This window comes from Musca vetustissima, unplaced genomic scaffold, assembly GCF_032173495.1.
Source record: "Musca vetustissima isolate MV318-11 ecotype Yass unplaced genomic scaffold, APGP_CSIRO_Mvet_v1 utg38189, whole genome shotgun sequence".
Taxonomy (NCBI): domain Eukaryota; kingdom Metazoa; phylum Arthropoda; class Insecta; order Diptera; family Muscidae; genus Musca; species Musca vetustissima.
In genome coordinates, this window is record NW_026884627.1 from 25,606 (window position 1) to 53,534 (window position 27,929).

Consider the following 27,929-nt stretch of genomic DNA (forward strand, 5'->3'; position numbering starts at 1 on the left):
TATATATTTACAATTAATTATATAATAAATAAATTACTTATATGTATATAAATAAATTAAATCAGTTAAATGAAAAATAAATATTATTAGAATTTTAATGTAGTCGAACACGATTATAATGAACTTCGTTAAATAATCAATCAATCACTATATAACATTACAGTCTTATATATGGAGGAAAAATTATCAAAGGAATAATGTACCGAACCAGTTGCAGATCTATTTTAAGGACTCTGGAGAAATTTCAATTTTTATCCATATTCGAAAAAAGTTCCAGTATGTCTTTTGAGTTCATTAGAACCGTGTTGAACCGTATATAACAAAAATCAACAGATGAAATAAATTAAAATTATGCTAAATGACTTTACAAAACATTATGGATGAGACTCAAGTCATTTGAGTTTCTGGTTCAGCCAAACTTCCATCACTCCGTATTAATATTACAATCTGGATAGAGAATTAAACAATTCTTATGATCTTGGCCATCACGTGCGGCTTGTATTAAACGGAAGAATCTTATGACCGCTCCATTTGTGCTAGTAATGGGTTGCAATTCATTTGTATCTCTGTAAAACAAATAAATAGGAATAAATGTTATTTGTATTGGACTTATATTGAATTGAATTTATATTGAATTTTTTTCTTTGAACTCACCTACTCAATTCTGCCGACACGAAATTACTATGCGGACTATAACGTTCCGGATCTTTGTACATACTACAAACGACACGTTCTTTGCAACCCTCCTCCTTGATACCAAGTTGTTCAATTATTTTATCAATTTTCAATAGTATCGGACTATAGAAGGGGTCATAGTTTAATGGCATCAATGGCTGCAAACAGAAAAATGGGGAAGAATATTACCAAATAGTTATTTCGCAGAACATTGCAAAGTGTGGGTGCGACTGTCATACCTGACCATCTTGGACAAAAGGTTGTTTTTCCAATATTTGCTGCTGTTGTTGCACCAATCTTTGTTCGGCTTGTATCCTTAAGGCTTCCTTTATTTGTGCAGAAAGTTCCGGCTGAAAATATACAATACATCAATACAATACAATGAAAAAAACACACACACATATATACATGAAAATAAATATCGCAATAATATCTATGGAAACATGTCGGATGTTCGTTGTGGCATAAAAAAATTCAACAACAGAAAATGCATACGCCTCGGCATCCAGTATTGAATGCAAAAACAGATAATGAATATTAGGAGCCAAAGACAGTACACATAAAAAAATATGGGTAGGTCTTGAATTTTTCTTAAATCGGTTTTTGAACATGCTGCTTAAAAAATATATTGCATTATTCAACAGAAAAATATATAAAAACCAGTAAGGAAAGTTCGAAAGTCGGACGGGGCCGACTATATAATACCCTTCACCAGAGATGTTAATGTCTACAAAATCCTGTAGATAGAACAGATATAGAATCTTTGGAGGACCATTGAATGTGCTATCTAGATAGATATTTGAAGCAATTGAAAAAATCCCATAGACATACCATTCTGAAATCAATGAAAAATTGCATGTAAAACGGACAGACTTGGATTCTTGGGTGTACCATTTGTATGAAATCGAGTAAAATTACGTATGGGGGCTATAAAAAAAACACATGGACCTAATTGAGCAACCATTTGTTTTTTGTTTCACTCTATATTCAAGTTAATACCCTCTGCCAAATTTCGTGTAAATCGAACAAACGTAGGCCCTTCGGTGTACCATTTACATAAAATCGAACGAAAATATGCCTATATCAAAATCTGAACCGATTTCAACAAATCTTATAACACATCATTTAATCCTCAATTGCATTCGCTATGCAACATTTTGCCTCAATCGGACAAATATTGGGAATTTGGTGTATCACTCACAAAAAAATCGGACGAAACTATTTTAATAAAACATCGCAAACATCAGTCTGTAGCTTATTCAGTATTCTGTGCAGAATTTTGCTCCAATCGGACAAATATTGGGAGTTTGGTGCATCATTCACATAAAATCGAAAGAAACTATATATGGGAGCTATATCTAAATCGGAACCGATTCCAACAAAACTTCGCATACATAAGTATGGACCTGATTCAGTGCGCTGTAGAAAATTGTGTCTCAATCGGACAAATATTGGGAATTTGGTGCATCATTTACATAAAATAGGACGAAACTATATATGGGTGCTATATCTAAATCTGAACCGATTTTCTCCAATAGGGTTCGTCCTTGGGCCATATAAGTGAACTGTGCCAAATTTTATTCAAATCGGATCATAAATGCGACCAGTACTTCGTTCACAAAAATACATGGACGAACGGACGGACATGGGTCTATCTCGATTCCTTTGCGAATTATATAAGTTATATGTTTAAGATGTTTCGTATTTTATGTTGATCGAATATATAATATTGACTCTTTTTTTAAGATGTACCAGAGGAGAGGGCAGACAGGTCCAACCTTCGGATTTGATCTAGGCGTTTGGTTCAAATAGCACATTCCATTGGAATATTTATGGATGGATTTATAAATATTGAACATTTTGACCCATTGTGGAGGAGGTACCAGAAGGTGTGGACCTTTAGTCCCATCTTCTGACTTGATCTAGACTTGGTAAATATAATAGGTTGTGCAAGGTTTTCTTCAAATCGGACACTCCATTCGCCTGATATTGGAAAATATGAAAAAGTTAGACCACTTGTGTGAGAGGTATCAGAAAGAGTTGATCAATGGATCCCATCTTCAGACTTGATCTAGGTTTGGTAAATTTAATAGATTGTGCAAAGTTTGATTGAAATCCATTAACCTGATATTGGATTTATAAATATTGAAAATGTTGACCCTCTGTGGGGGAGGTACCAGAAGGAGTGGACCAATGGGTCCCATCTTCATACTAGTCTTGGTTAAGATAATAGGTTGTACAAAGTTTTGTTCAAATCAGATAGTCCGTTTGAATGTTATTATACTTTTTTTGGGAGAAATACCAGAAGGATTGGACTAATGGGTCCCATCTTCGAACTTAAACTAAGTTTGGAAGAAATATTAAGATGTGCAAGGTTTGAATGAAATCGATTATTCCCTTCGAGAGTTATCGTGCGCACCAACCAGACAGACAGGCGGACAATGACGGACAAACAGACATGTCTAAATGGACTCCAAATTTTCTGAAATGGATTTGGGGTCTAAAAACAATATTTCGATGAGGCACATTTTCACCGTATCAAAGTGTATATACCCTCATTAGTCATTAGGCTGAGGGTATAATTAATGGAGTCTGAATCGAACATGGTATTTTACCCTTCAGTTCCTTACTGAGCCACGTTTTTATTTATTTTTCTTTCAAGATGAGCCAGATGATTGTTTTTGCTACATTCAATAAACTGCGATTCTGACCGTTGTAAACGCTGATCAGAATTTCTGCCGTTTCTGATCTAATATAGTAGATCTTTATGTGGAGTAAGTATAGTTTGGCATTTCATCATTTAAAAATTATGAAAAAATTATATTTCATTCGAAGAATGTGTTTCCTGAAGTTCAGTCAACATTCACATGGCCAACCCATCGGTAAATTGATAATTTCATATTTTGTGTAGGCCGAATGGACGCAAAGATCATTATATATAGCATCGTAAGACTTTATTCCCGTAAAAAGAAAAACGTAGCCGCGTTAGTCGGCTGATCACTGCAACTCTCGGTCATAAGAGTCTTCTTCAACGGCTCTTATTCTAAAGAACTAAACAGTATATTCTTAAGATATTTTGGAGATAAGGTGAACTTAATTGTATTTAATGGTGTTGCTTGGACTCATGAGGTATGTACCTCATCATTATATACACAAATATTTTACGACATAGATAGACCGAAGACTAATTGGGGAATGTACCCAAAAGTAGACCTGTAATGACCATTTGTTTCGTGATGGTATTTGGTGAGGGCACAACATTTTCTTCAACATAACAAAATGTAATACTAAATATTCGCTTCGGATATTATAATTTGCATTATTATTCTACATTTGAATCTTTATAACATTACGGTATCAAAACAAGTAGTCTAAATAAACTATTTGTCTTTTCTGTTTCTTTTCAGAATGCTGAAAATGCAGCAAAGTTGGGGGGCGGAGAGTATAGCAGGTATGATTTTTAGACAACGATTTCATTTCAAATATAAGGTAATAATATATCTGCCTTCTTTAAATGCTAGCTATATATTTGTCATTGTTTTTAATAAAATTACAGCGTTCCCACCCAATATATATTTCATGTATTTCGTATAATTATACATTTGCCATCGTATAATTATCGTATATTATTGACTTCTCCATATATGAAAATAAGGTCTCAGATTTGTTTATTGTTGTAAAACACAACTGTTGAAGCATGCTTTTGTTGTTGTGAGTAATGGAAAGTATTTACAATTATTGGAATGTTTCCGATAATTGGGAATAAATGATATTTAAGAACGAATTGATGTAATAAATGTATATTAATGGGAGGCATCTTGATATATTGGACTTCGCGATTATACGCAATTTAAATTTAATATTTATGGGATGAGTAATGAAGTACATAATGGGTTTAAATTATGGCATTCCCAGCTATATAAGTTCACCCAAATCTTAATTTTACTAAATTTAGTACGATTTAGTACATATTTATACAAATACAATACAATTATAATCCAATACAAATACTAATTTAAAAACTCCAGCCCGATCCGTCACTAAAATTTATACCATTTAGAACACATTTGTATGAATTTCCAAAACTTTTTACATAGCCCAATCCTATTCCCCAACAATAATCCTATTTAGTACACATCAGGATTCCAATTCGATCGCTTCACCTACAATTTAAATGGTACCAAATTTAGTACACATTAGTATGAATTCCCAAAACTTCCTACGTAGCCCAATGCAATGACTCTAAATCAAAATTTCTGGATCTCAGCACTATAGGTTCACTCAATATTTATATTGTACCAAAGTGAGTACCAGTTAGTATCCATAACTATGAATTTCCATAACTACATCCATACACCAATCCTACACTCCAACAGTAATCTTGTTTCCTAATTCCAGTGTTCTAACTCTATCGGTTCACCTAAATACATATTTGGTACTATTTATTATATATTAGTACAAATTTCTAAAACTTCCTATATATCCCAATCGTACACCCCAATTTCAGGATCTCAGCACTATCGGTTCTCCCAAAATTCAAATTGTACCAAAGTTATTACCAATTAGTACCCATAAGTATGAATTTCCCAAACTATATCCATACACCAATCCTACACTCTAACAGTAACATTATTTCCAAATTTCAGTGTTCTAGCTCTATCGGTTCACCCAAATACACATTTGGTACTATTTAGTAAAAATTTCCAAAACCTGCCAAATACCCCAACCCAACACCTTAACAGTGACCCTCACTTCAAATTCCAGGTTCACATAAAATCCAAATTTAGTATAGTAGAAAAGTACTTTTTTGCATAAAGTACATATGTAGGTATAAAGTACATACGTACTCCGACTGTAATATTAATTTCACATTTTAGGTTTCCAGCTTCATCGGTTTCTCTAAATACAAATTGTATCAAATTTAGTACAAACCCACAAACCATCAAAACCACCTCCTTATATCGATCCTACTTCTCCTACTATCCATTCACATGATACGACATTGTACCAAATTTAGTACTTTTCGATACTAATAGTTCGAATGTCCAAAAAAATCCTTTGCTAGATATATTCTACACTCCAACAATGACCCTCAATCCAAATTTCAGAGTTCTAGCTAGTGCCGTGCCGTACTAGTACGAATTTTCAAAAACCCAGCCTTATCGGACCCCCTATGGACCCCCACACCAAATTTCAAGATTCTAGCTTCAGCCGTTTCGTCTAGGAATTGATGAATCCTTAATTCAGTCAGTCAATCACTTTACTCTTTTTATACCCTTCACTACACTGTGGTACAGGGTATTATGTCTTTGTGCATATGTTTGTAACAGGCAAAAGGAAACGAGTGAGCAAAGTACAGGTCGCATTTATGATCCGAATTGGATGAAAGTTGGCACAGCTCATTTGTTTGGCCCAAGGACGAACCCTATTGTAATTGGGAAAAATCGGTTCAGATTTAGATAAAGCTCCCATATATATTTTCGTCCGATTTAATGTAAATGGTGAACAAAAGTCCCTATATATCTTTCGATTTGCACGAAATTTGGCATAATGTACTGAATTGAGCCTAGAATGATGTGTGCCAAGTTTCGAGAAAATCGGTCTAGATTTAGATATAGCTCCCATATATAGTTTCGTCCGATTTAATGTAAAAGGTGTACAAAAGTCCCTATATATCTTTCGATTTGCACGAAATATGGCATAATGTACTGAATTGAGCCTAGAATGATGTGTGCCAAGTTTCGAGAAAATCGGTCCAGATTTAGATATAGCTCCTATATATAGTTTCGTCCGATTTCATTTAAATTGTGCACCAAAGTCCCTATATATCTTTCAATTTGCACGAAATTTGGCATAACGTACTGAATTGAGCCTAGAGTGATGTCTGGTATGTTTTGTGAAAATCGGTCCAGATTTAGATATAGCTCCCATATATAGTTTCGTCCGATTTCATGTAAATTGTGCAACCAAAGTCCCTATATATCTTTCGATTTACACGAAATTTGGCATAACGTACTGAGTTGAGCCTAAAATGATGTCTGGTATGTTTCGTGAAAATCGGTCCAGATTTAGATATAGCTCCCATATATAGTTTCGTCCGATTTCATGTAAATGGTGCACCAAAGTCCCTTTATATCTTTCGATTTACACGTAATTTGACATAACGTACTGAATTGAGCCTAGAGTGATGTCTGCTAAGGTTAGAGAAAATCGGTATAGATTTATATATAGCTTCCATATATAGTTTCGTCCGATTTCATGTAAATGGTGCACCAAAGTCCCTTTATATTTTTCGATTTGCACGAAATTTGGCATAACGTACTGAATTGAGCCTAAAATGATGTCCGGTATGTTTCGTGTAAATCGGTCCAGATTAAGATATAGCTCCCATATATAGTTTCGTCCGATTTCATGTAAATGGTGCACCAAAGTCCCTATATATCTTTCGATTTGCACGAAATTTGACATAACGTACTGAATTGACCCTAGAGTGATGTCTGCTAAGGTTCGAGAAAATCGGTATAGATTTATATATAGCTTCCATATATAGTTTCGTCCGATTTCATGTAAATGGTGCACCAAAGTCCCTTTATATTTTTCGATTTGCACGAAATTTGGCATAACGTACTGACTTGAGCCTAAAATGATGTCTGGTATGTTTCGTGAAAATCGGTCCAGATTTAGATATAGCTCCCTTATATTATAGATTGATTTTAAGTAATTGACGCACCAAGGAACCAATATATGGCTGATAGGAGAAAAACGTACTGAAATTAGTATAACCTAACCTTTGACAAGTTTCGTTGAAATCGGTGCATATTTGGACATAGCATCCATATATAAGTAAATTGTGCATCAAACTCCTCATATTTGTTAGATTGACATCAAATTTTGCACAACGTACAAAATTGAGCATATAATAACGTAGTTGGGGTTTCTAGAAGTACAGACCTAGCCCAACGGATGACCTATTGATATTTGTTTGTTTCATTGTAACAAACGAATGACATGTTTATGGATAGATCTAGGTCGTTTCACATTTAGATAAATATCACATATTTTATTTCATACAATTTTATGATAATAGACCTGTTTAATATACCCATAGTGGTGAAGGGTATCATATAGTCGGCCCCGTCCGACTTTAATACTTTCCTTACTGGTTTTAGTATAGATTTCAGAAAATGCGTAAAGGTAAAATTTACCCTGCACCCAAAGGTAAGCCCTAAAATTTCACGTCCCAAGTTAAATGATAATCCATATTTAGAAAAATTAAAACTGAGAGGCTAGACTAAATAAAGCTTTTTTCAACCTCAGCTAAAAAAAATTTCTGCGTGAGGTTTATTTCTTCCTAATCGCCTTAAGATTTAAGGCGTTATCTAATCATAAATAAAAACTCATACATATTATTATAGATTTGAAATAGCTTATTATTTGGAAATTTCCTATAAATTTTATAGTTCCGAATATATTTTGAAAATATGTTTGATATTTCGGAACATTTTAATATACATTTGTTTAAATACTTTCTCGTTTCACTTTCCCTACCATACGATACTTTAAATCGATTTGCAATATTACCCATTTAATTTGTTGGCTGTATGGTGGATATGTTTATGGTATCTCAATAAAAATTACATACCGTTAATTGTGGATCCTGCTGTGCGTTTGCTAATGGCTGTTGTTGCTGTGCTTGTTTTCGACTCGGATCATATTGTGCAGCAATTTGAGCTGCCGCTGATATTGTATCTTGAATTTGTGGTTTTATCGGTTTCTGCAACTGTGGCAATCCCGGTTGCCGTAAGGGTGTGTAGACAGGGCTTGGAGCTGATTGGGCGGCGGCAGGATTGTTTCGATATTTGTGATTGAAAATGCTGTAAAAACAATTTACATTATCAATAATTGTTAAAATAATTTAAAAAAAATACATGTTATTAATTAATTATTTTTCCTTTCATTAAATTGTGTTCAATAAATTAAGGAATATAAGGAGTTTTGAATTGGAATTTGTGTTCAGGGTGTTTTAGTGTTTGTGTTCGTGTGTGTTTTTTATTTTCGTTTTGAGCGAGAGATACCTTTGTTTATCACCCTGTTGCTTGAATGGATTAAATGTCTGACTAGTGGCTTGAGGTTTTTGATAATTTTGTGGTGTCTGATTGAGAATACTGGGTTTCTGTAATGGAGTCGAAACTCGTTTATATTGCAGTTGATTTTGTTGTTGTTGTTGCAGTAGTTGTGATGGTCCCGTATGTGGACGCTGTTTATTTCGTAATGTGGTGAGAGGCGTAGTGCCCAGACCCCAGGCGTGTAATTCATTGGCATCATTATTGGGGTGCGGTTTAAAATAATTTGTCTTTTCATCGATTTGTGCAACACGATTTATATCACTTATATATCTGTGTTAATGTATATGAATAGAAATAAATTGTAAGAATATGAATAATGTATGTTGCAGAGTTTGGTTAGTCACAAAGTGTATGCAAATGTAATTTTGCATAGGGGGTTTAGAAGATGATTTTACTTACTCTGAACCTAGCCCAGGCCCGGAATTTTCCCAACCATCGTAATGTTCATGGGAATGTCCTGGCGGTCCATAGTGTTCATGTATGGGTGCTCCATGTAAATATGTCGATACGTGTCCTTTCGGCGGATGTGAATAAATGATTTCCGGAATGTGAGCCGTTTCTGCACTATGCCATGGTGCACTTTCACCACTATGCCATGGAGGGACAATCTGAAAATAGAAATAAAAAATTTAAAACAAGTGTAGAGGAAGGTTGGAACTATATAAGAATTGTTAAAAAAAGTACCTCAAATATTACATTTTTACGTGGTTCGTGTATTGGATTATCGTCATATTAAAAATTTAATTCATAGAAATGTCGATTGTAGAACGCAATGTCTTTGGACCAAAGCAGGTTCAGACAAATTTGAGTCGATTCAGAAATGTTCGAGAATCCTATTTTATATAAAGGTTTGGACTAATGATTTAATCCTAGGGGGGCCACCCATATGTCGGGCCTGAAACTTTTCAGTTAACCTGTTTTCAAGTAAGTCAAGTCCTTAATCCAGTTGACATTTCTCCTTTTAAATAAGTATATAAAATCATACCATTCCCCATTAGTCATCATATTAAATTCACAACATATTTATTCACCACATAAACAATTTTTTTCTTATTTTTAGCATGCTCTCAATTTTTATACCACAATAGGGCTTAAGAAAATAACGACAATGACAAAGAAAGACAGATAGAAAGAAAGACAAGAAATGAAGAAATATTACACAATCAATGTTATCTATTTGTATGCATGTATTTGTTTATGCGTATTAGCCTAAGGCAATAAAATATACATTAACATTGGCAAAGTATCAGCAGCATTAGCCTCATCATCATCATCAAAACGATTTAACAAAAACAAATACATCAACAACATTTATAGCCAACAACATTTATAGCCAAAGACTTATACGTTCATCGTTCATTCATTCCCACATTCATTCCAACGTAATACATTCTCATATATAGGTGGTATGTGCAGCATCTTCATCATTACCATATGAATGGAATAGTACCCGGCGCGAATACGATGAGCTAATGAAAGAATAATCGGATGTAAATGCCATAAAATACAACAACGTCACACATAGTCTACCACGTTTAGCTATTGTTGGGGTTTGCATTTCATCATCGCAAAATATCGTTCGTTCGTCGAGTATAAAATGCTAATAGAATACCCATTTAAGCCACGTTTCATCAGTCAACAATAGCAGCTAGAGATTGTATTGTTGTTGTTATTGCTGTTGCTGAAATCATTTCACTTTCATTTGGATCAGAGTGTTAAAGGCAACGCCAATAAATCTTAACTTTCTTTGGGATGATTTTAATCGGCACAGTGGGTTGAAATTTTGCAAATAAAGACCTACATATTTTTTAAATAATTTTTTACAACACCCAAAAAAGGTGTAATTTTTTAAATACTTTTTATTCAAACCTATACAAGGCGTTGATATTTTAAATAATTTTTTCAAGACCTATACAAGGCGTGGAGTTGTATACCCTTCACCACACTGGGTACAGGGTATTATGTCTTTGTGCATATGTTTGTAACAGGCAAAAGGAAACGAGATAGACACATGGTTCCTTTTGATAATCACATTTTAAGTCGATTCATGCATGTCGTCTGTCCGTCTGTGCATGTTAAATTGTAAACAAAGTACAGGTCGCAGTTTTGATTCGAATTGGATGAAATTTCGAACAGCTCATTTAGTTGGTCCAAAGACGAACCCTATTGAAATTGCAAAAAATCGGTTCAGATTTAGATATAGCTCCCATATATATATTTGTCCGATTTTATGTAAATGGTGCACCAAACTTGCAATATTTGTCCGATTGAGACAAAATTTTGCACAACGTACTAGAATATATCCAGTTTTATGTGTGTGAAGTTTTGTAGAAATAGGTTCAGATTTATATATAGCTCCCATTATAGTTTCGTCCGATTTTAGATAAATGGTGCACCAAACTCCCAATATTTTTCCGATTGAGACAAAATTTTGCACAGAGTACTGAATTAGGTCCGGATTGATGTATGTCAACTTTTGTTGAAATCGGTTCTGATTTAGATATAGCGCCGATATATAGTTTCGTCCGATTGTATGTAAACCCTGTTGCACAGGGTACTGAATTAAGTCTCGATTGATGTTTTTTTGAAATCGGTTCAGATTTAGATATAGCGCCCGTATATATTTTCGTCCGATTTTATGTAAATGGTGCACCAAAGAACCTATATATCCTTCGATTTGCACGAAATTTGGCACAGCGTACTGAATTGAGTCTAGAATGATATGTGCAAAATTTCATAAAAATCGGTTCAGATTTAAATATAGCTTTCATATATTTTTCGTCCGATTTTATGTAAATGGTGCACCAGTGTCCCTATATATCTTTCGATTTGCACGAAATTTGGCACAGCGTATTGAATTGAGTCTAGAATGTGTGTGACCTATACAAGGCGTGGATATTTTAAATACATTTTTTTAAGACCTATACCAGGCGTGGATTTTTTAAATAAATTTTTTCCAAGACCTATACAAGGCGTGTATTTTTTAAATAAATTTTTTTCAAGACCTATACAAGGCGTGGATTGTTTACATAATTTTTTCAGATTTTTTAAGGCCAAAGAAATTTTATTCTACGCCGCTCAATGCTAATGTACCATTTTAGCACTTTTGACGCTGTTAATAACATTAAACTTGTGAAGCATTTTTAATGGTTTGTCGACTAAAATCAGGAAAGGAAAAAAACTATTTCTCCTTTCTAACCCATCCTAGACATGTACTGCACTCCACTAACAAATGCCCCATCATATATCATTCCTTTATTAAATCTATGTTAAGAAAATAATTGACATTTATAGTGAAAAAATTGATGTACGTGCTGCCAACTACTTCCCTTTCACAATTTTCACTACAAATTTTCATTACAAATAGTGTCATTGTCACAAAAACTATATTTTCCCACCAAATGACTCCCCCTACCGTTCATACTATTTCCACGTTATATTTTTCTTCTTGTCACATAATTCGTTGCCATTTAATAAAGAGAGTAATCCCCATTGTGTAATGCCTGACTGACTCAGTAACAAACTGACTGACACATAATTCCAATTAAGCATCTCGTGCTTGCATAGTAATCACAATAAAAAAAACGAATATTCCCACTTTCATTTTTTTCTTCCGTTTTGATGCCCTTTCTTGATTCAATTCAATTCGTTGGTACGTTCTTCCTTCGTTTTGCTTTATTTTTTTTATTACTCACCGTATGATGATGATTAATGTGATGATGGTGATGATGATATTTTGTCGAATGATAAGTCTGCTGATAATACGAACACAATTTGAAGAGATGCGACAAGGCTGGAAATAGGAAGAGTAGGAATTTCAGTAGCAATTTCTTGGCCGCACCCACACCAATGACCAATGGCAGCAGCCAGAAGAGTTTGATTTTGATAATTTTTATAATCAAGACCAAGGCCAGGAACGATAGTAACAGTTTACTTTTCATAAGTTTCTCTAAAACGAAGAAAAAAACAATTGAAAATAAAAGTGAAAATTAAAAGCATTGTTTCCATTTCACTACTCACGTAATTTCTTCATCAGGATTTTGCCAGCCAAACGAGCTTCACTTTTTTGCTTGGGTATTAACTCCAACTTGGCAATAACACCATTACCCTCTATTGACCTGGGCGATATACGAAATGTGGCACCATCGAACATCATCTCCGGCAGCTTCAGTTCGATATTGTGTGTCATGGCAAATTTAATGCTTTTACCGTACAAAGCATTTGTGACTTCCTCAATTGGGGTTTCCGGCATTGTCGAAGCTAAAGAAAAGAAAAATAGAAAATCAAACAATAGTGAAAATAAAATTACCAATCGATCATCCATAAAATTAGAAGGAAAACTATGGCTAAATAAAGTGCTGTGATACATTTTATTGGTTTCTATTTATTTCTTATTTGGAAAGAAGTTAAATATATAAAAAATATATCATAAATATTTCGGTACAGGGGGTTTTTCGGTTCAGATTTACATATAGCTCCCATGTATAGTTTCGTCCTATTTTATGTAAATGGTGCACCAAAGTCCCTATATATCCTTCGATTTGCACGAAATTTGGCATAGCGTACTGAATTGAGTCTAGAATAATATGTAGTAAGTTTCGGAAAAATCGGTCCAGATTTCGATATAGCCCCCACATATACATATATATTCGTCCGATTTTACAAGAATGGTGCGAATGAAATTAAATGTAACATAGGTTGCAGAAAGACATGAGAAGGATACATATGTACCATATATATCCAAAGTATTGAAGGGTATCATATAGTCGACCCAGTCCGACTTTACTACTTTCCGTACTGGTTTTTTTATTAATCTTTTAAAGGTCCCCAAATAGTTTTGTTTTTTCTATTCAGTCTTTTAAAGGTCCTCAGAAACATATTCTTATTTTATAAAAAATCCACACGCTGTAATTTTCTTTGAAAAAATATAATTTAAAAAATCCATGCATTGTAATGGTCCATGAACAAATATACATTAAAAAATCCACTCCTTTTAAAGGTTCATGAAAAAATCCACGCCTTGTAAAAGTCCTTAAAAAAAATTCTCGACCTAAATCATTAGGCAGTGCCTAATTTCGTGCAAATCGAAAGATATATAGGGACCGTTTACATTAAATCGGGCGAAAATATATATGGGAGATATATCTAAATCTGAACCGATTTTTCCCAATTTCAATATGGTTCGTCCTTGGGCCAAATATGTGACCTATGCCAAATTTCATGTCCGGACGGACGGACATGCATAAATCGACTTAGAAAGTGATTCTATGCATATTCTCAAAAGGAACCATGTGTATATCTCGTTTCCTTTTGCCAGTTACAAACATATGTACAAAGACATAATACCTGTACCACAGTGCGGTGAAGAGTATAAAAAATAGGATGGATCGAATTTCCATCTGCGAAGCCTTGGCCAAACGAATTGAGGTAGACCCATTTTTTAAACGGATGGTGACTGGAAGTGAGAAATGGATCACATTCAAAAATAAGCTCGATGTTTGGGTACCACATCAATTAACAGGAGAAAAAGATGGATCGAATTTCCGAAGCCATGGTGAAATGGATCACATATGATAACCCTGTTCGAAAACGATGGTGATCAAAGAACGGTGAAGCACCTCAAACGGTGGCCAAACCAGAACTAACGGCCAGGAGGTTCTGCTATACATTTGATGGGACTGGAAGGTATTATTTATTATGAGTTGCTTTCATATGGCCAAACGATAAATTCTGATATTTACAGTCAACAAGTGGACCGTTTGAATATAGCAATTGACCAGAAACGGCCAGAATTGTCCAACAACGCTGTGCCACACACATCTACAGTGACTCGCCAGAAACTTCGGGAGCTTGGTTGGGAAGTTTTAATGCATCCGCCATACAGTCCGGACTTAGCACCAGCGATTATCATATTTTTCTTGCATTGCAAAATTTCTTTAATGATCAAAAATTGGTATGTTAGAAGGATTGTGAAAATCGACTACTAGAATTTTTTTGCAAATAGATAGCAGGACTTCTACCTTTACCTTTAAAATGGCAAAAAAACATAGAACAAAACGGTGCACGTTTGGTCTAAATCGGACTTCTTAAAGAAAATCCTATAGTTCATATACAACTAATGGATTTCTTTATCCCCAACCTAATATGTCGCATTTTGGGTTGTGAACAATGAAGAGATGCTATATACCCAATGCATCGTCACCGTGCAGCGTTTTTCGTTTTTCAACCAAATTGGCTTTAATTTGATTTTTGAGGTCATAATGGGGTGTCAAATCTTTCTACCAAAAATTGTAAATTTCTCAATACGTTTTCCCACCGAATTTTAAAAATAAGTTCGTTGGGTCCCGGCATTTTCAAGGTTTTTACCGACCATCGAAGTTATTTTAAATTGTCTAAAAATATTTCTGATAATTTTCTATATGAGCCGTTTATTATACCCTACACAACTATGTTGTCAGGGTATTATAGCTTTGTTTATACCCTACACAACTATGTTGTCAGGGTATTATAGCTTTGTGCAGCCCCAAGAGTTTGTAACGCCGCGAAATATTGGTCCTAGACCCACTTTAAGTATACCGATCGTCATATCTCTACTAGCTGAGTCGATCTAGACATGTGTGTCCGTCCGTCTGTCCATTATAATTTGTAAACACGATACAGGCCACATTTATGGACCAACCTTCACGAAATTTTGCATGTAGGGAGAGTTCGGTCCAATTAAGACCCCAATTGTTTTTGGTAAAGATCGGTTAATATTTAGGGGATGAAATGGACCAAATACTTAATTTTGTTCGGTTTTTCTGGTCGCTCCAGAGACCGCAATTATGGCCCAAACATCGCGATAAAGATCGGTCAATATTTAGCGGGTCAAATGGACCCTGACTTTTGTGTGAAAAATTACAACATTGGTATTCTATAGCGTATATATTTACACCTGAATGACATAGACCCGAGAAGTTGATTGTATATCCGAAGAGGAGTGGTTGACCTTTAAATTGATACCAAGTATATTGTTATATGTGCTCGGATGTGGGAGTTACTCTTAAATATTTACTGGTGCTTACGTATATAGATATTATTTAGTAACCCATTACAGGAGGGCGGAAATATAGCGCTGATCGCTTTAAAATATTTCATGAGGTTCCAGTTATGGTCAAGGGTACGCCTACAATTTTCGGTGATGATCAGATAATAATATTGGGATAAAGTGGACCGAAAACATATTTTTTTGTATTTTTTCGGGCCGATCTATAAGCCACAATGGGAATAAGACCATCACAACACAAGGGAAGGGAATCTAGACATGCAATTAGAAGGACTGTACTGAACATTAGTAATAATTGTTGGCCTCTAGTTGGTCAAGATGGTTCAAATATCGCGAACTATTGCCCAAGTTAAGAATATAGAACCACAGAAAGTTAGTTTTTTGTGGAAGTTGTGTAGGGTATCATATGGTCGGCCCCGTCCGATTATATACTGCTTCGCTCACTGGTTTTGAAATTGATTTAAGTCCATGTTAGGTCCTCATACATACCAGAACCTAACATTGAATAAAAAAACTTTGAGTGCCACCACAGGGCTTTATGGCTGTTAAAACTATAATTAGGGTAAATATTGAGGCGTACCACAATTGACTGTTCTACGGAGCTAAAGCGGAGAAGTCGCCACTTGATAATTTAATTGAGTGTCGGTACTGTTTGTATTCATTAAATCAGTTTTTAGCGGTGCTATGGGATGATGCTTCATTGTCATATAAATATTAAGATAGACTATTGTCCCTATAATGTACATCGAAAATTAATTCATATCACAAATGGATTCCATTTTTTCCAATGTAAATTTCAGAATGCATTAGACAATATTAAGTATTTCATAGGCCAGAAATATATACAGGTGCTCTCGGGTTATACCTATAAAAATGTTCATATAAGAAGCAGGGGAACTCGGCATATAATAGTTGTCAAAACATGGATCTATGCTGATAAACAGAACATTTGCATTTTTGTGATATGCAGCGATACCTTTGTGAATTGTTTATAAACAAAACATACAAAATTAAAAGTAAAGTATTTCCGATAATAAATTATTCTGCGATGAATCACTTCAGCGCACTCTTCAACACAAAAATATATTAAATTACATTACATTTCCCGGCATTTCAGAGAAAGTAATAAGTTTACTTCATTTTTTTTTTCTTCTTTTGTGTATGTTTTTTGTTTTTTTTATTTTGCAAAGTAAAACTTTTGATTTATGTTGTTTTTTTATATCGTCTTTTAAATAGACTTCACTTCTTTCCAGTTCAAATTTGAGGAAAAAAATATTCTCAAGAGAAAAGTTTTATTTTTATGATGTCGGTTCGTTCTTCTTCCTCATAAATTTTCATTAAAATGCAATTATCGATTTTGTTGTCAAAATATTAAAGATGAAAAACATATCAGATATTATGTTGTTTTTAGTAAATCTCTATATATATAAAAATTACGTGTATGTTCGTGATCGCTAAACTCAAAAACTACTGCACCGATTTGGACCAAATTGTATGTACATGCTCTATGGGGCGTGAGGAGTGTTTCTGTGTAGTTTGTAGTTTGTAGTTCATCCGACAGATGGCGCAATATTTAGATTTTTTGGTAGTTTTTCACTCTAATTCAAGAACTACTCCTCTGATTTTAACCAAACTTTACGTATATGTCCTATGGGGTGTGAGTAGTGTTTTTGTGTTTAATTTTAAGTTCGTCCGATAGATGGCGGGATATATAGCTTCTTTGTGTTTTGCCCGATTAAATATTGGATGCTTAATCGGTATGTGCCGATGTTATGTATTCCGACACCGACTCATACATAACCTGTTTTCGAAAAGCGCGTGGGAGTCAAACGAAAAAAAATACCCTTTCAAATTTAAGAAAAATGTATTTAAATGTATTTATAAAAGTGATGTAAAATGTATAGTACCTCATCAATTGAGAACGGCGGCACCGATTTGATTCAAAATTTCTTTCAGTTGCCTGCAATTTAAGTGGGAAAGCTTTTATGAAAGAACATGTTGAGAAAAATCCGCGAAAATCTTGCAAAACCTATTTTGAAAGAACGGCTGGACCGATTTGCCTACCATTATGTGGGATATATACCATAAAGTGATACTATACCTACAATTTACAGAGAAGTTCCCTATCCTACATGAAATACCGAATTAAAGGCAATGTATACGGTATGTGTTACTACTTTCAAAGTACACAACATCGTACTATGCCAATAATGGTAAGCCAATTTTTTATATTATAAAACCAATACATGGCATATATACCACGCGATATCTGAATCATTGGCTGAAACTTCAACGTATTCTAAATAGAAAATAAAACCAGCTTTATTTGTGAAAAATTTCAATACATATACATAGAATATAGCAAAATGCCCATTACAAATACCTCAACAACTTAGCTATATTTAACTTATATTGGGGAAGTATATATATATATATAATTTGAATCCTACATGGAGACAATTGCGCATTAGATGCTCTAGGTGTCTAACTTATATGTGCCTTTATGGTTACTCAAATACATTTCTCCTTCGATTATTTTTAATGCAGTGGGAAGAGTTTTCCCAAAGATAATTTTGAGAAAAACATAAAATGTTGGAGATTTGAGAAATTGAACACAACACAACTTTTTTAGGACTTTTGAATCGTATGTGATAAAAAATAGTAATTATCTTTTGAAATACGAGTAGTTAGATCAAAACTTGACCTTCTCCTGAAAAATGTTTGGTGGAATATGTTCGATCAATTGATAAACTTAAATACCACACATACTGACATAATTTAATATTTAATAACAATAACAATATTACTTAATATACTGGAGTATCAGCAAATGAAGGTTTACCGTCATGAGGAAAATATTATGCATATTTTTTGATTGTGGAAATTTGACGCAAATTTTTTGGTAAATAGTTTCTGAAATATATTTTCCATGAATTCGTTAATTTTTACCAACCCTATATTGATGCAATTCTGAATAGGCAAAACAACGTTTGCCGGGCCTGCTAGTGCTTACAATTTCAAGTTATGTCGTTATAGTTAAACCATAGATATACTAGCAAAGTGCCCGCTACTTCGTATGCGGAAAGGGAATACAAAAAATATTTCATATGGTATCGTAAATACTGTAAATTTGTTGTACTATAGTTTAGTATTCTTCATACACATAACCACTATTTTCCGAAATTTCTCTTACTTCCATTAAACAGATTAAAACCAGTAAGGAAAGTAGTATAGTACCCCATGCAAAATTTCGTGCAAATCGAAAGATATATAGGGACTTTGGTACACCATTTACATTAAATCGGACGAAATTATATATGGGAGCTATATCTAAATCGGAATCGATTTTCACGATGTTTAACACACATCGTTCTAGACGTTATTCAGCCCGCTGTGCCCAATTTCGTGTAAATAGAAGGATATATAGGGAGTTTGGTGCACTATTTACCTAAAATCGGACTAAGATATATATGGAAACTATATCTAAATTTGAACAGATTTTTCCCAATTTCAATAGAATTCCAGCTCTGTCTGTTCATCAAAAACCAAATTGTACCAGATTTGGTACCATTCTGTACTTTTCGTACCCATATTCCAAACTTTGTCAAATCTACACTCCCACAGTAACCTAAGTTGCAACTTTCGGGATTCGAATTCTGCCCGTTCACCAATGTCCAATTTGTACCAGATTTTGTGCTTTTCGTACCCATAAGTACGAATTTCCAAAACTACCCCAGTAATGTTCTCCAATAATAACCTTTAGTCCACATTTAAGGATTCCAGCTCTATCCGTTCACCACACTCCAACAGTAATTTTAATCATAAATTTCAGGATCCCAGCCCTATCCGTTCACATAAATCCAAATTGTAACATATTTAGTACCATTTAGTACTTTCCGTACTTTAAGATTGAATTTTCAGCACTGTCTCAATCCTGTACTCTAACAGTAATTTTATTTTCAAATATAAGTTTTTTATCTCAATCTAAATAAACTTAGTACCATTTAGCACACATAATCATGCATTTTCAAAACTACCTCCATATCTCAATCCTACACTCAGATTCGAAATTTTAGGGTTCCCGCTCACACAAAACGAATTGTACCCTATTTAGTACCATTTAGTGCTTCTCGTATCCATGAGTACGAAATTCCAATACTACCTTAATTCTGTGATTTGCATTCTAAATTTAAGTTTTTCATCTCTAACCATTCAATCTAATCTAAACTGTACCAAATTTAGTACCATTTAGTACACGAAATGACAAATTTTCAAAACTACCGACATATTTCAATCCTGCACTCCAACAGTAATATTAATTTAATTACCATTTAGTACTTTTTATTTCTATAATTAAACTACGTCCATCCTACACTTCAAAAGTAATTTTAATTCCAAAATTCTGGAGTCCAACTCTATCCACTTAATCAAGTTGTACCAAATATAGTACCATTTAGTACACATACGTACTATGCTTCCATACCGTAATTCTATATTCTAAAAGCAACCATTATTCCAAATGTTAGGTTTCCAGCTCTTTCCGTTCACCCAAATCCAAATTGTACCATATCTAGTGCCGTTTAGTACTTTTCGTACACACAAATACGAATTTCCACAGATGTATCTATATCTCAATCTTTAACAGTAATCAGAAGTAAGCAAAATCCAAATTGTACTATATTTAGTACGATTTAGTACTTTTCGTACCAATAAGTGCGAATTTCCAAAACTACCTCAATTCTACACTGCAACTGTCATTTTAATTCCCAATTTCAAGACTCCAGCTCTATATGTGAACCGAAATCCAACTTGCACCAAATTTAGTACCATTAAGTACTTTTCGTACACAAAGGTAGGATTTTTTAAAGCTACCTCAATCCTGTATTCCAACAGTAGTCCTAATTCCGATTTTCAGGATTCCATCTATATACACTCAACTAAATGCAAATAGTACCATTTAGTTCTTTGTAGAAAACATAAGTAAACCATAACATAAGTAAACCATTTCTATACATCAACACCACTTCCCAACCTGTATTCTATATAAAATTTCAGGATTTTAGCTATATATGTTCAATATACGTAGCATTAGAACTAAATTTAGTACTTTTAGTACACTTATAGATCGAATTTCCAAAAACCCTTTTGTACATCTTTATAACTTTCCATCAGTGACCCACATTCCAAATTTCAGAATTCTAGCTCTTCCCGTTCGCCTAATACAAGGGTACCATATTTGGTACATTTTAGTACTATTCGTACCCTTCTAGTTGGAATTTCAAAAAACCCAGCCTTATCTCACGCCTACACACCAACAACAACCCACACTCAAAATTTCAAGCTTCTAGCTTTAGCCGTTTCGTCTGGGCGATGATCTGTCAGTCAGTCACTCACTCACTTAACACTAAGCTCTTTTATATATATATATATATATATATATAGATTACACCAGTGACCATAAATCGGAACGAAATCGGTTGGAAAGTTTTATCATTTCAAAATTATAAAATCGTTTAATAGCGATGTTATTAAGGCATATTGGAACAAGTCTATCGATGTATCGATACGAAAAATTTATACAAATATATTTTAAAAAAATGCATATTTAATATGTTAGCTTTAATCTGATTTCAATAACAGAAAAACGAATGATGATGTGTATTTTTTAATAATCCAGCTCATTTTATGTATTAGACCTAAAATCATGCTGTTATGTTTGCTTTAAAAATCTAATCCAGTCTATTTCTAGTAAATCAAATCAAAATCAAATTTTACCCAGAAATGTCAACGCAAACTGAGGTAATCCATTGTATGTGTCAGTGTGATAACATTTACGAAAAAAAGTATTTGTCTGTAATAAGAATAGATGAATAGAAGATTTGCATGAGAGAAATAAACCCTAATTCTATGGAACAAAGTTTTGAATTTTTGTCATTGCATGCAACCGGAACAAATCAAAAAGCTTCTAGTTTTCCCTTCATGGCCATTACTTTTTCACAGAGCCTGATTGTTATTCAAACCGAAAATTGCATTCAAATGAGACATGAGACAAACTTGAGGAAATTTAATGATGTTCGTATGGTTATGTAAAATATTGCAGATATTCAACACTATCTAATAGAGCAGCATACAAATTCACACTGTACTTGGCAATAACAAAACTATCGAATATATAGAGATAGGTGACTGAATAGAACTGTGTACATTTTCCTAAAACTTTGATATTTGATTTGTATTAGTCCTTATTACACTCTTCAGGCTAATGTTTTTTTATAATTAAAAAACTATTTACTTTCATACAATACCTAATGTCTAAGGATGGTATAGTAATTATAGATATATGAACAGACACAAATCGACTCGTTTCATCTAAATGAACATGAGTATATTAAAATACTAATATTTAAGCCATGTGTGCTCTGTGTGGCAAGAGGGACTAAATCAAAAATCGTGATTTTTGAGTTAATGATGCAGAAGTGTTCGCTTTATCAGACTTCATGTTGTTAAAAAAATTCAAATGAATATCTCTTCCACACTGTGATTAAGAAGCTTAAGTAGTTCCTCTGTTCCATGTGGGATGTGATTAATTGAAAACTTAAAATGTATTTTCTGTAAAATCGATTTTTTCCTCCACCATAGTATGCATGAAATGTATTAAAAGCTCAAAGCAAACATTTCTAGATCGATGCAGCCATGTATTATTCTAAAATATAAACGGATGAGGGCTTTTGCCAAAATTGTTCAACGAAGTAGTAAGTTTGAGACAGATGGTGCTAATCAGTCAACGTGAAATGGCATGTAATTTTGCACAGTGTACATTTGTCGATGTACAATCATTCATTCATTTACATTTTTGTCCGATTTTATAATAGATGGTACACCAGAGTCTACAAATCTGCCCGATTGGCCTGGAATTTTGCATAGATTGCATGTGACATGTGCATGGATCGATAAAATTATTATACCCTATACAACTATGTTGTCAGGGTATTATAGCTTTGTGCAGCCCCAAAAGTTTGTAACGCCGCGAAATATTGGTCCTAGACCCACCTTTAAGTATACGATCGTCATATCTCGACTAGCTGAGTCGATCTAGACATGTGTGTCCGTCCGTCTGTCCATTATAATTTGTAAGCACGATACAGGCCACAGTTATGGACCAATCTTCACGAAATTCTGCATGTAGGATGGGTTCTGGCCAATGAAGCCCCCTATTGTTTTTGAAAAAGATCGGTTAATATTCAGGGGATGAAATGGACCAAAAACTTTATTTTTGTCGGTTTTTCTGGTCGCTCCAGAGGCCGCAATTATGGCCCAAACACCACGAATTTTTGCATGGAGAAGGGGGTCGGGCCAAAGAAGCAGCATGCCTGTTTTGATAAAGATCGGTCAATATTTAGCGGCTCAAATGGACCCTAACTTTTGTGTGAATGGCATAGACCCAAGAAGTGGATAGTATTTCCAAGAGGAGTGGTTGACCTTTAAATTGATACCAATTATATTTTCGTAGGTACTCGGGTGCGGGAGTTACACTTAAGTATTTACAGGTGCTTACGTATTCAGCTATTATTTAGTAACCCATTACCACACTAGAGGGCGGAAATATAGCCCTGATCGCTTTAAAATATTCCATGAGGTTCCAGTTATGATCAAGGAGAACACCTATCATTTTCGGTGATGATCAGATAAAAATTTTGGGATGAAATGGACCAAAAACTTAAATTTTTATGGTTTTGATCTATAAGCAAGAATTTAAAGCCGAACATCACAATACAACCTACTTCGAAGGGAATCTGGAAAAGTAATTAGAAACGCTATACTGAATTTTTTGATATTCGGAAAATATGTCGGTGTAAGGAAGAAGTGCTGTTGACCTCTAATCGGGTAAGGGGGAACAAATAGCACGAACTATTGCCCAGACTCGGAATAAACTTCCTCAAAGGTTAGAGTTCCGTGGTAGTTGTGTAGGGTATCGTATGATCGGCCCCGTCCGACTATACTGCTCCGCTCACTGGTTTTTAATATAGAAGGGTCCCCAAAATATGATACGTCTGTTCGAACGACTGGATAAAGTACGCATAAAAACAGGAGAGGACATTTTTTAAACTTGGATGGTTTTACAACAGGTTACTATAAAAATCTTTTCACAATCATAGTCGGCCCTGTCCGGCTTTGGTTTGTAATTTGTACCTAGCTTTCCCAAAGGAAGGAAACTCCAGGAAAATAATAAACAATACAAGGCAAGCAATTTTCATCCAATGTAACTGTAATTTGTCATTCTAGGTTCTTGGAGTTTAGAAAACTTCTTAGCAGAAATTTTTCGATATAAGTCCATATATTCACTTGTTCGTATATACGGGCTAGTGAATATATTGTCGGTCCAACCAAACCAACGATATTCTGACATAGACCACATATAAATGTCCAACCCCCTTTTCTATTACTTTTATATCAAATGTGTCATTTCGTTTGTAACACCTCAAAAGTTCGAAGTTTTTCAATGAAAAGGATACCAATTAAATTCAAATCTACCAAGGTCCGACATTTGTCTTCACTCTCGAAACTGTACTGATAATTAATCCACGCACCTAAAATTGCTCCCATGGGGTACACATGTTTTTGGTGCATCCTTCGATGTGTATCGATGGTTCAGATCTGGCAACTTTAGTGTTGCTCTGTCAATCTAGGTTCGAATCATAGCCGTGCTCAGTTGGAATTATTTTTACTTGAATTTTGTGCGTAAGAGCGATGATCACTGAATGTTTTGCAAGCAAAACTAAAATAAAAATTCTCTTGGTCAGAATAACATTCAATGTCAATGTATGCATAGCTGTCTGACTGTTGTCTGTTGAAATCACGATAGATCTCGCAATATTTAAAATAGAACTTTGAAATTTTGCGCATATAGTGCTATTACTTCTAGGATGTTTGGTATTGAAAACTGGATATATTGGTCCATGCTTTGGTATAACCCCTCTATAAGGGCATTCATAAATATTTGGTATTTGAGGAAGTTTGGTCTCGTATTTTTGCTGATTTGGCTGATTTTGGTAATTTATAGTAAGTTTGATTTCTGTAGGCATGTTGATCAAACTTTGTGCAAGGCTAATTGGCTTTATTATAGCTACCAAAACCTATTAAGAATGAAAGGAGGCCATCAATTAAGATTAAATTTTTAGTGTATCGCCAAATAATCCGTCCATCAGTGGCATGTGTATTCTCTGCTTGGTATATGATCAAATTCGAACCTACAATTTTTGCATCACAATAATCACGCTAAATATTAAAAGTGGGGGCTATGTCTAAATGCGGGTCGATGTAGTTCATTCTCAAACCTGACGTTCTAGTTTTTTATCTCGAAGGTAGAATGATTTAAATAGATGGATAAATCGGGAAAATCGTCATAGAATTTCATATTTTCAAATACAGAATATCCCCCTTACTATTGTGGAATACGAGTATATGGAGACAAACCCAATGCGCCAATAAGAACCAAATGTACCAATAGAATCACTTTCTGAGTCGATTTATGCATGTCCGTCTATCTGTCCATGTTAAATTTTAAACAAAGTACAGCTCGCATTTATGGTCCGAATTGGATGAAATTTCGCACAGCTGATTTATTTGACCCAAGGACGAAACCCACTGAAATTGGAGGAAATCGGTTCAGATATAGATATACCTCCCATATATAGTTTCGTCCGATTTATTGTAAATGGTGCATCAAAGTCCCTATATATCTTTCGATTTGCACGAAATTTAGCACATCGTACTGACTTGAGTCTAGAATGATGTGTGCTAAGTTTCGTGAATATCGGTTCAGATTTATATATAGCTCCGATATATATTTTCGTCCGATTTATAGTAAAGGGTTCACCAAAGTTCCTATATACCTTTGATTTCCACAAAATTTGACGTAGCGTACTGAATTAAGTCCATAACAATGTGTGTTAATTTTCTTGAAAATCGGTTCAGATTTAGATATAGCTCCCATATATATTTTCGTCCGATTTTATTTAAATGAAGCACTAAAGTCCCTATATTTCTTTCGATTTGTACAAAATTTTGCATAGCGTAATGAATTAGGTCTATAATTTATGTGTTAAATTTCGTGAAAATCGGTTCAATATGAAAATTGGTATTGCAGAAAAAAATCTGTATGAGTACGTCCCTGAAGACCAATATTGATTACATCGTGTAGAAATTACCGAACATTTGTAGTTATCATTATATGAGGTCCTATACCTAATTGAGGACTAATATAGCACAATTTCGAAACTAACATTTTTGCATTTGAATAATTTTCTTTACGATAAATACTAAAAATACCGAAAATATGTTGGTATTATATGGGGGCTAGACCTAAATGAGGGCTATACTTCATATATAGTTCATTATCGAACTTTACGTTATATGGGGTCTACCAGAAAAAGTGGACCTATATATTTATTATTTCTTGTGGTGAAATTTAGTACCCAATAAGAACCAATGTACCAAATATCAGCTAATTCGGTTGAAACGCGCTCAAGAACACCAAAATGCCGAAAATTGGGGGGTAACTTTATATGGGAGCAACGCCTAAACGTGGACTGATATATATCATCTTTGAACTTGACCTGCCTGCAGGCAAATGTCAACCTTATGCAAAATTTCAGTATCCTACCTCAATTCATTCAGAAGATAGTGTTAATTCAACAGACGGACATGACTAGATCATCTTAGAATTTTACCCTGGTCAAGAATATATATACTTTATAGGGTCGGAAATGGATATTTCGATGAGTTAAAAACGGAATGACAAAATTAAATATGCCTCAATTATATGGTGGATGGTATAAACAATTTAGGGGGGTCCCCTTAAACTACACCAAAAACTTTATTTGTAATTCTATTAGACACCAATGGATCGACTCTGATCAAAATACAGTATCCAATCGTATTCTTAATCGTGAGTGTGTGTTTAATATTACTTCAGGCTATCCTGTTCTTCGGTGCAAATTATATTTAAAATTCCGCCCTTATAACTTTTTTAATAAAAAATGTAATAACCATTTGATGTCTAACCAAAAACGCTTATCACGCTTGTTATATGAAATCCCAATAAATGCGATTTTAATGTCTTGCGTTGAGAATTTAATCAATTGTGCATGTACGTATGAAAGAAACACTCATCATCATCACCACCACAATTTGCTCTTGCCTGACCTTTACAATATCGTTTTCCTTGTGCAATTCACCTAGATTTTCAATATCATCTTTTTTGCGGTTTCTTTCTATTTTTACATTAGCCCATAAAAAATTCCCAATGCAAACATTTAATAAAACGACGATTGGAAATCAAATATAAAAAAAATAATACAAAGAAAAAACATTCCATCCCGACATATGGACAAAATATGATGAGTAAGCGTTTCGTGTAAACGTTTCAACATGTCTGGAGATTGAAAGAGAGATTAGTGAAAGTTTTCGTTTCGTTTTATTTATCTGAGATGGGCATAACGGTTATTTGTAAATAAACAAAACTTAAATCGCAAATTATTTGGAAAAATGGACGGCCTATCATAATTAAGAGAAAAATGGGAATGAAAAAGGGTTTTGGTTATGGTGGGGGCAGACTTACCGTCATCAAAGGAACGACCTTCACGTGGTATTTCATTATCCTCGTCCTCCATGGAATCCTTGGCCGCCGATGCTTGTGTGGTGTGTGGGGTTGGTGGTTCAGCTATATCCTCATCCGCCAATTCCGCCTGCTCCTCGTAGACATTATCGTTGCGATAGAACTTTAAACGTTGTGTCACGTTCACATCTTGCGCATCCAATACCTCGTTAAGATAAACGTAGACATTCTTTTGGAAACAGGCAAACGTTGGCCGTTGATAGCACTCTTGAATGATTCCGGACACCAGATTATTGTCGTGGGTAAAACGTTTGGCGAAACGTAAAAATATCGAATCGTCGGCATTGACTTTAGACTTGAAGTTCCTTTTGGCATATCTGGAAGTGTCATTTCTTAACCAGTCAGACGTGGTTTCATTTGTGGCCATAATCGAAGGTAAAGATGTCGGCGTCGTCGTCGCATAAAA

The 27,929-nt window shown here is 34.3% G+C and overlaps 1 protein-coding gene across 1 annotated transcript; it reads right to left on the bottom strand.

Annotated features, from left to right (window-relative positions):
* Window positions 1-424: 424 nt before the first annotated feature.
* Window positions 425-27,929, bottom strand: LOC133331662 (uncharacterized). The gene is made up of 9 exons (XM_061540043.1): window positions 27,467-27,929; window positions 12,822-13,061; window positions 12,497-12,750; window positions 9,201-9,409; window positions 8,751-9,071; window positions 8,318-8,549; window positions 915-1,025; window positions 655-833; window positions 425-566 (listed from the first exon to the last, which is right to left on the bottom strand). The coding sequence occupies exons 1-9, from the start codon at window positions 27,888-27,890 to the stop codon at window positions 425-427; spliced, it is 2,112 nt and encodes a 703-aa protein (XP_061396027.1). The 5' UTR covers window positions 27,891-27,929.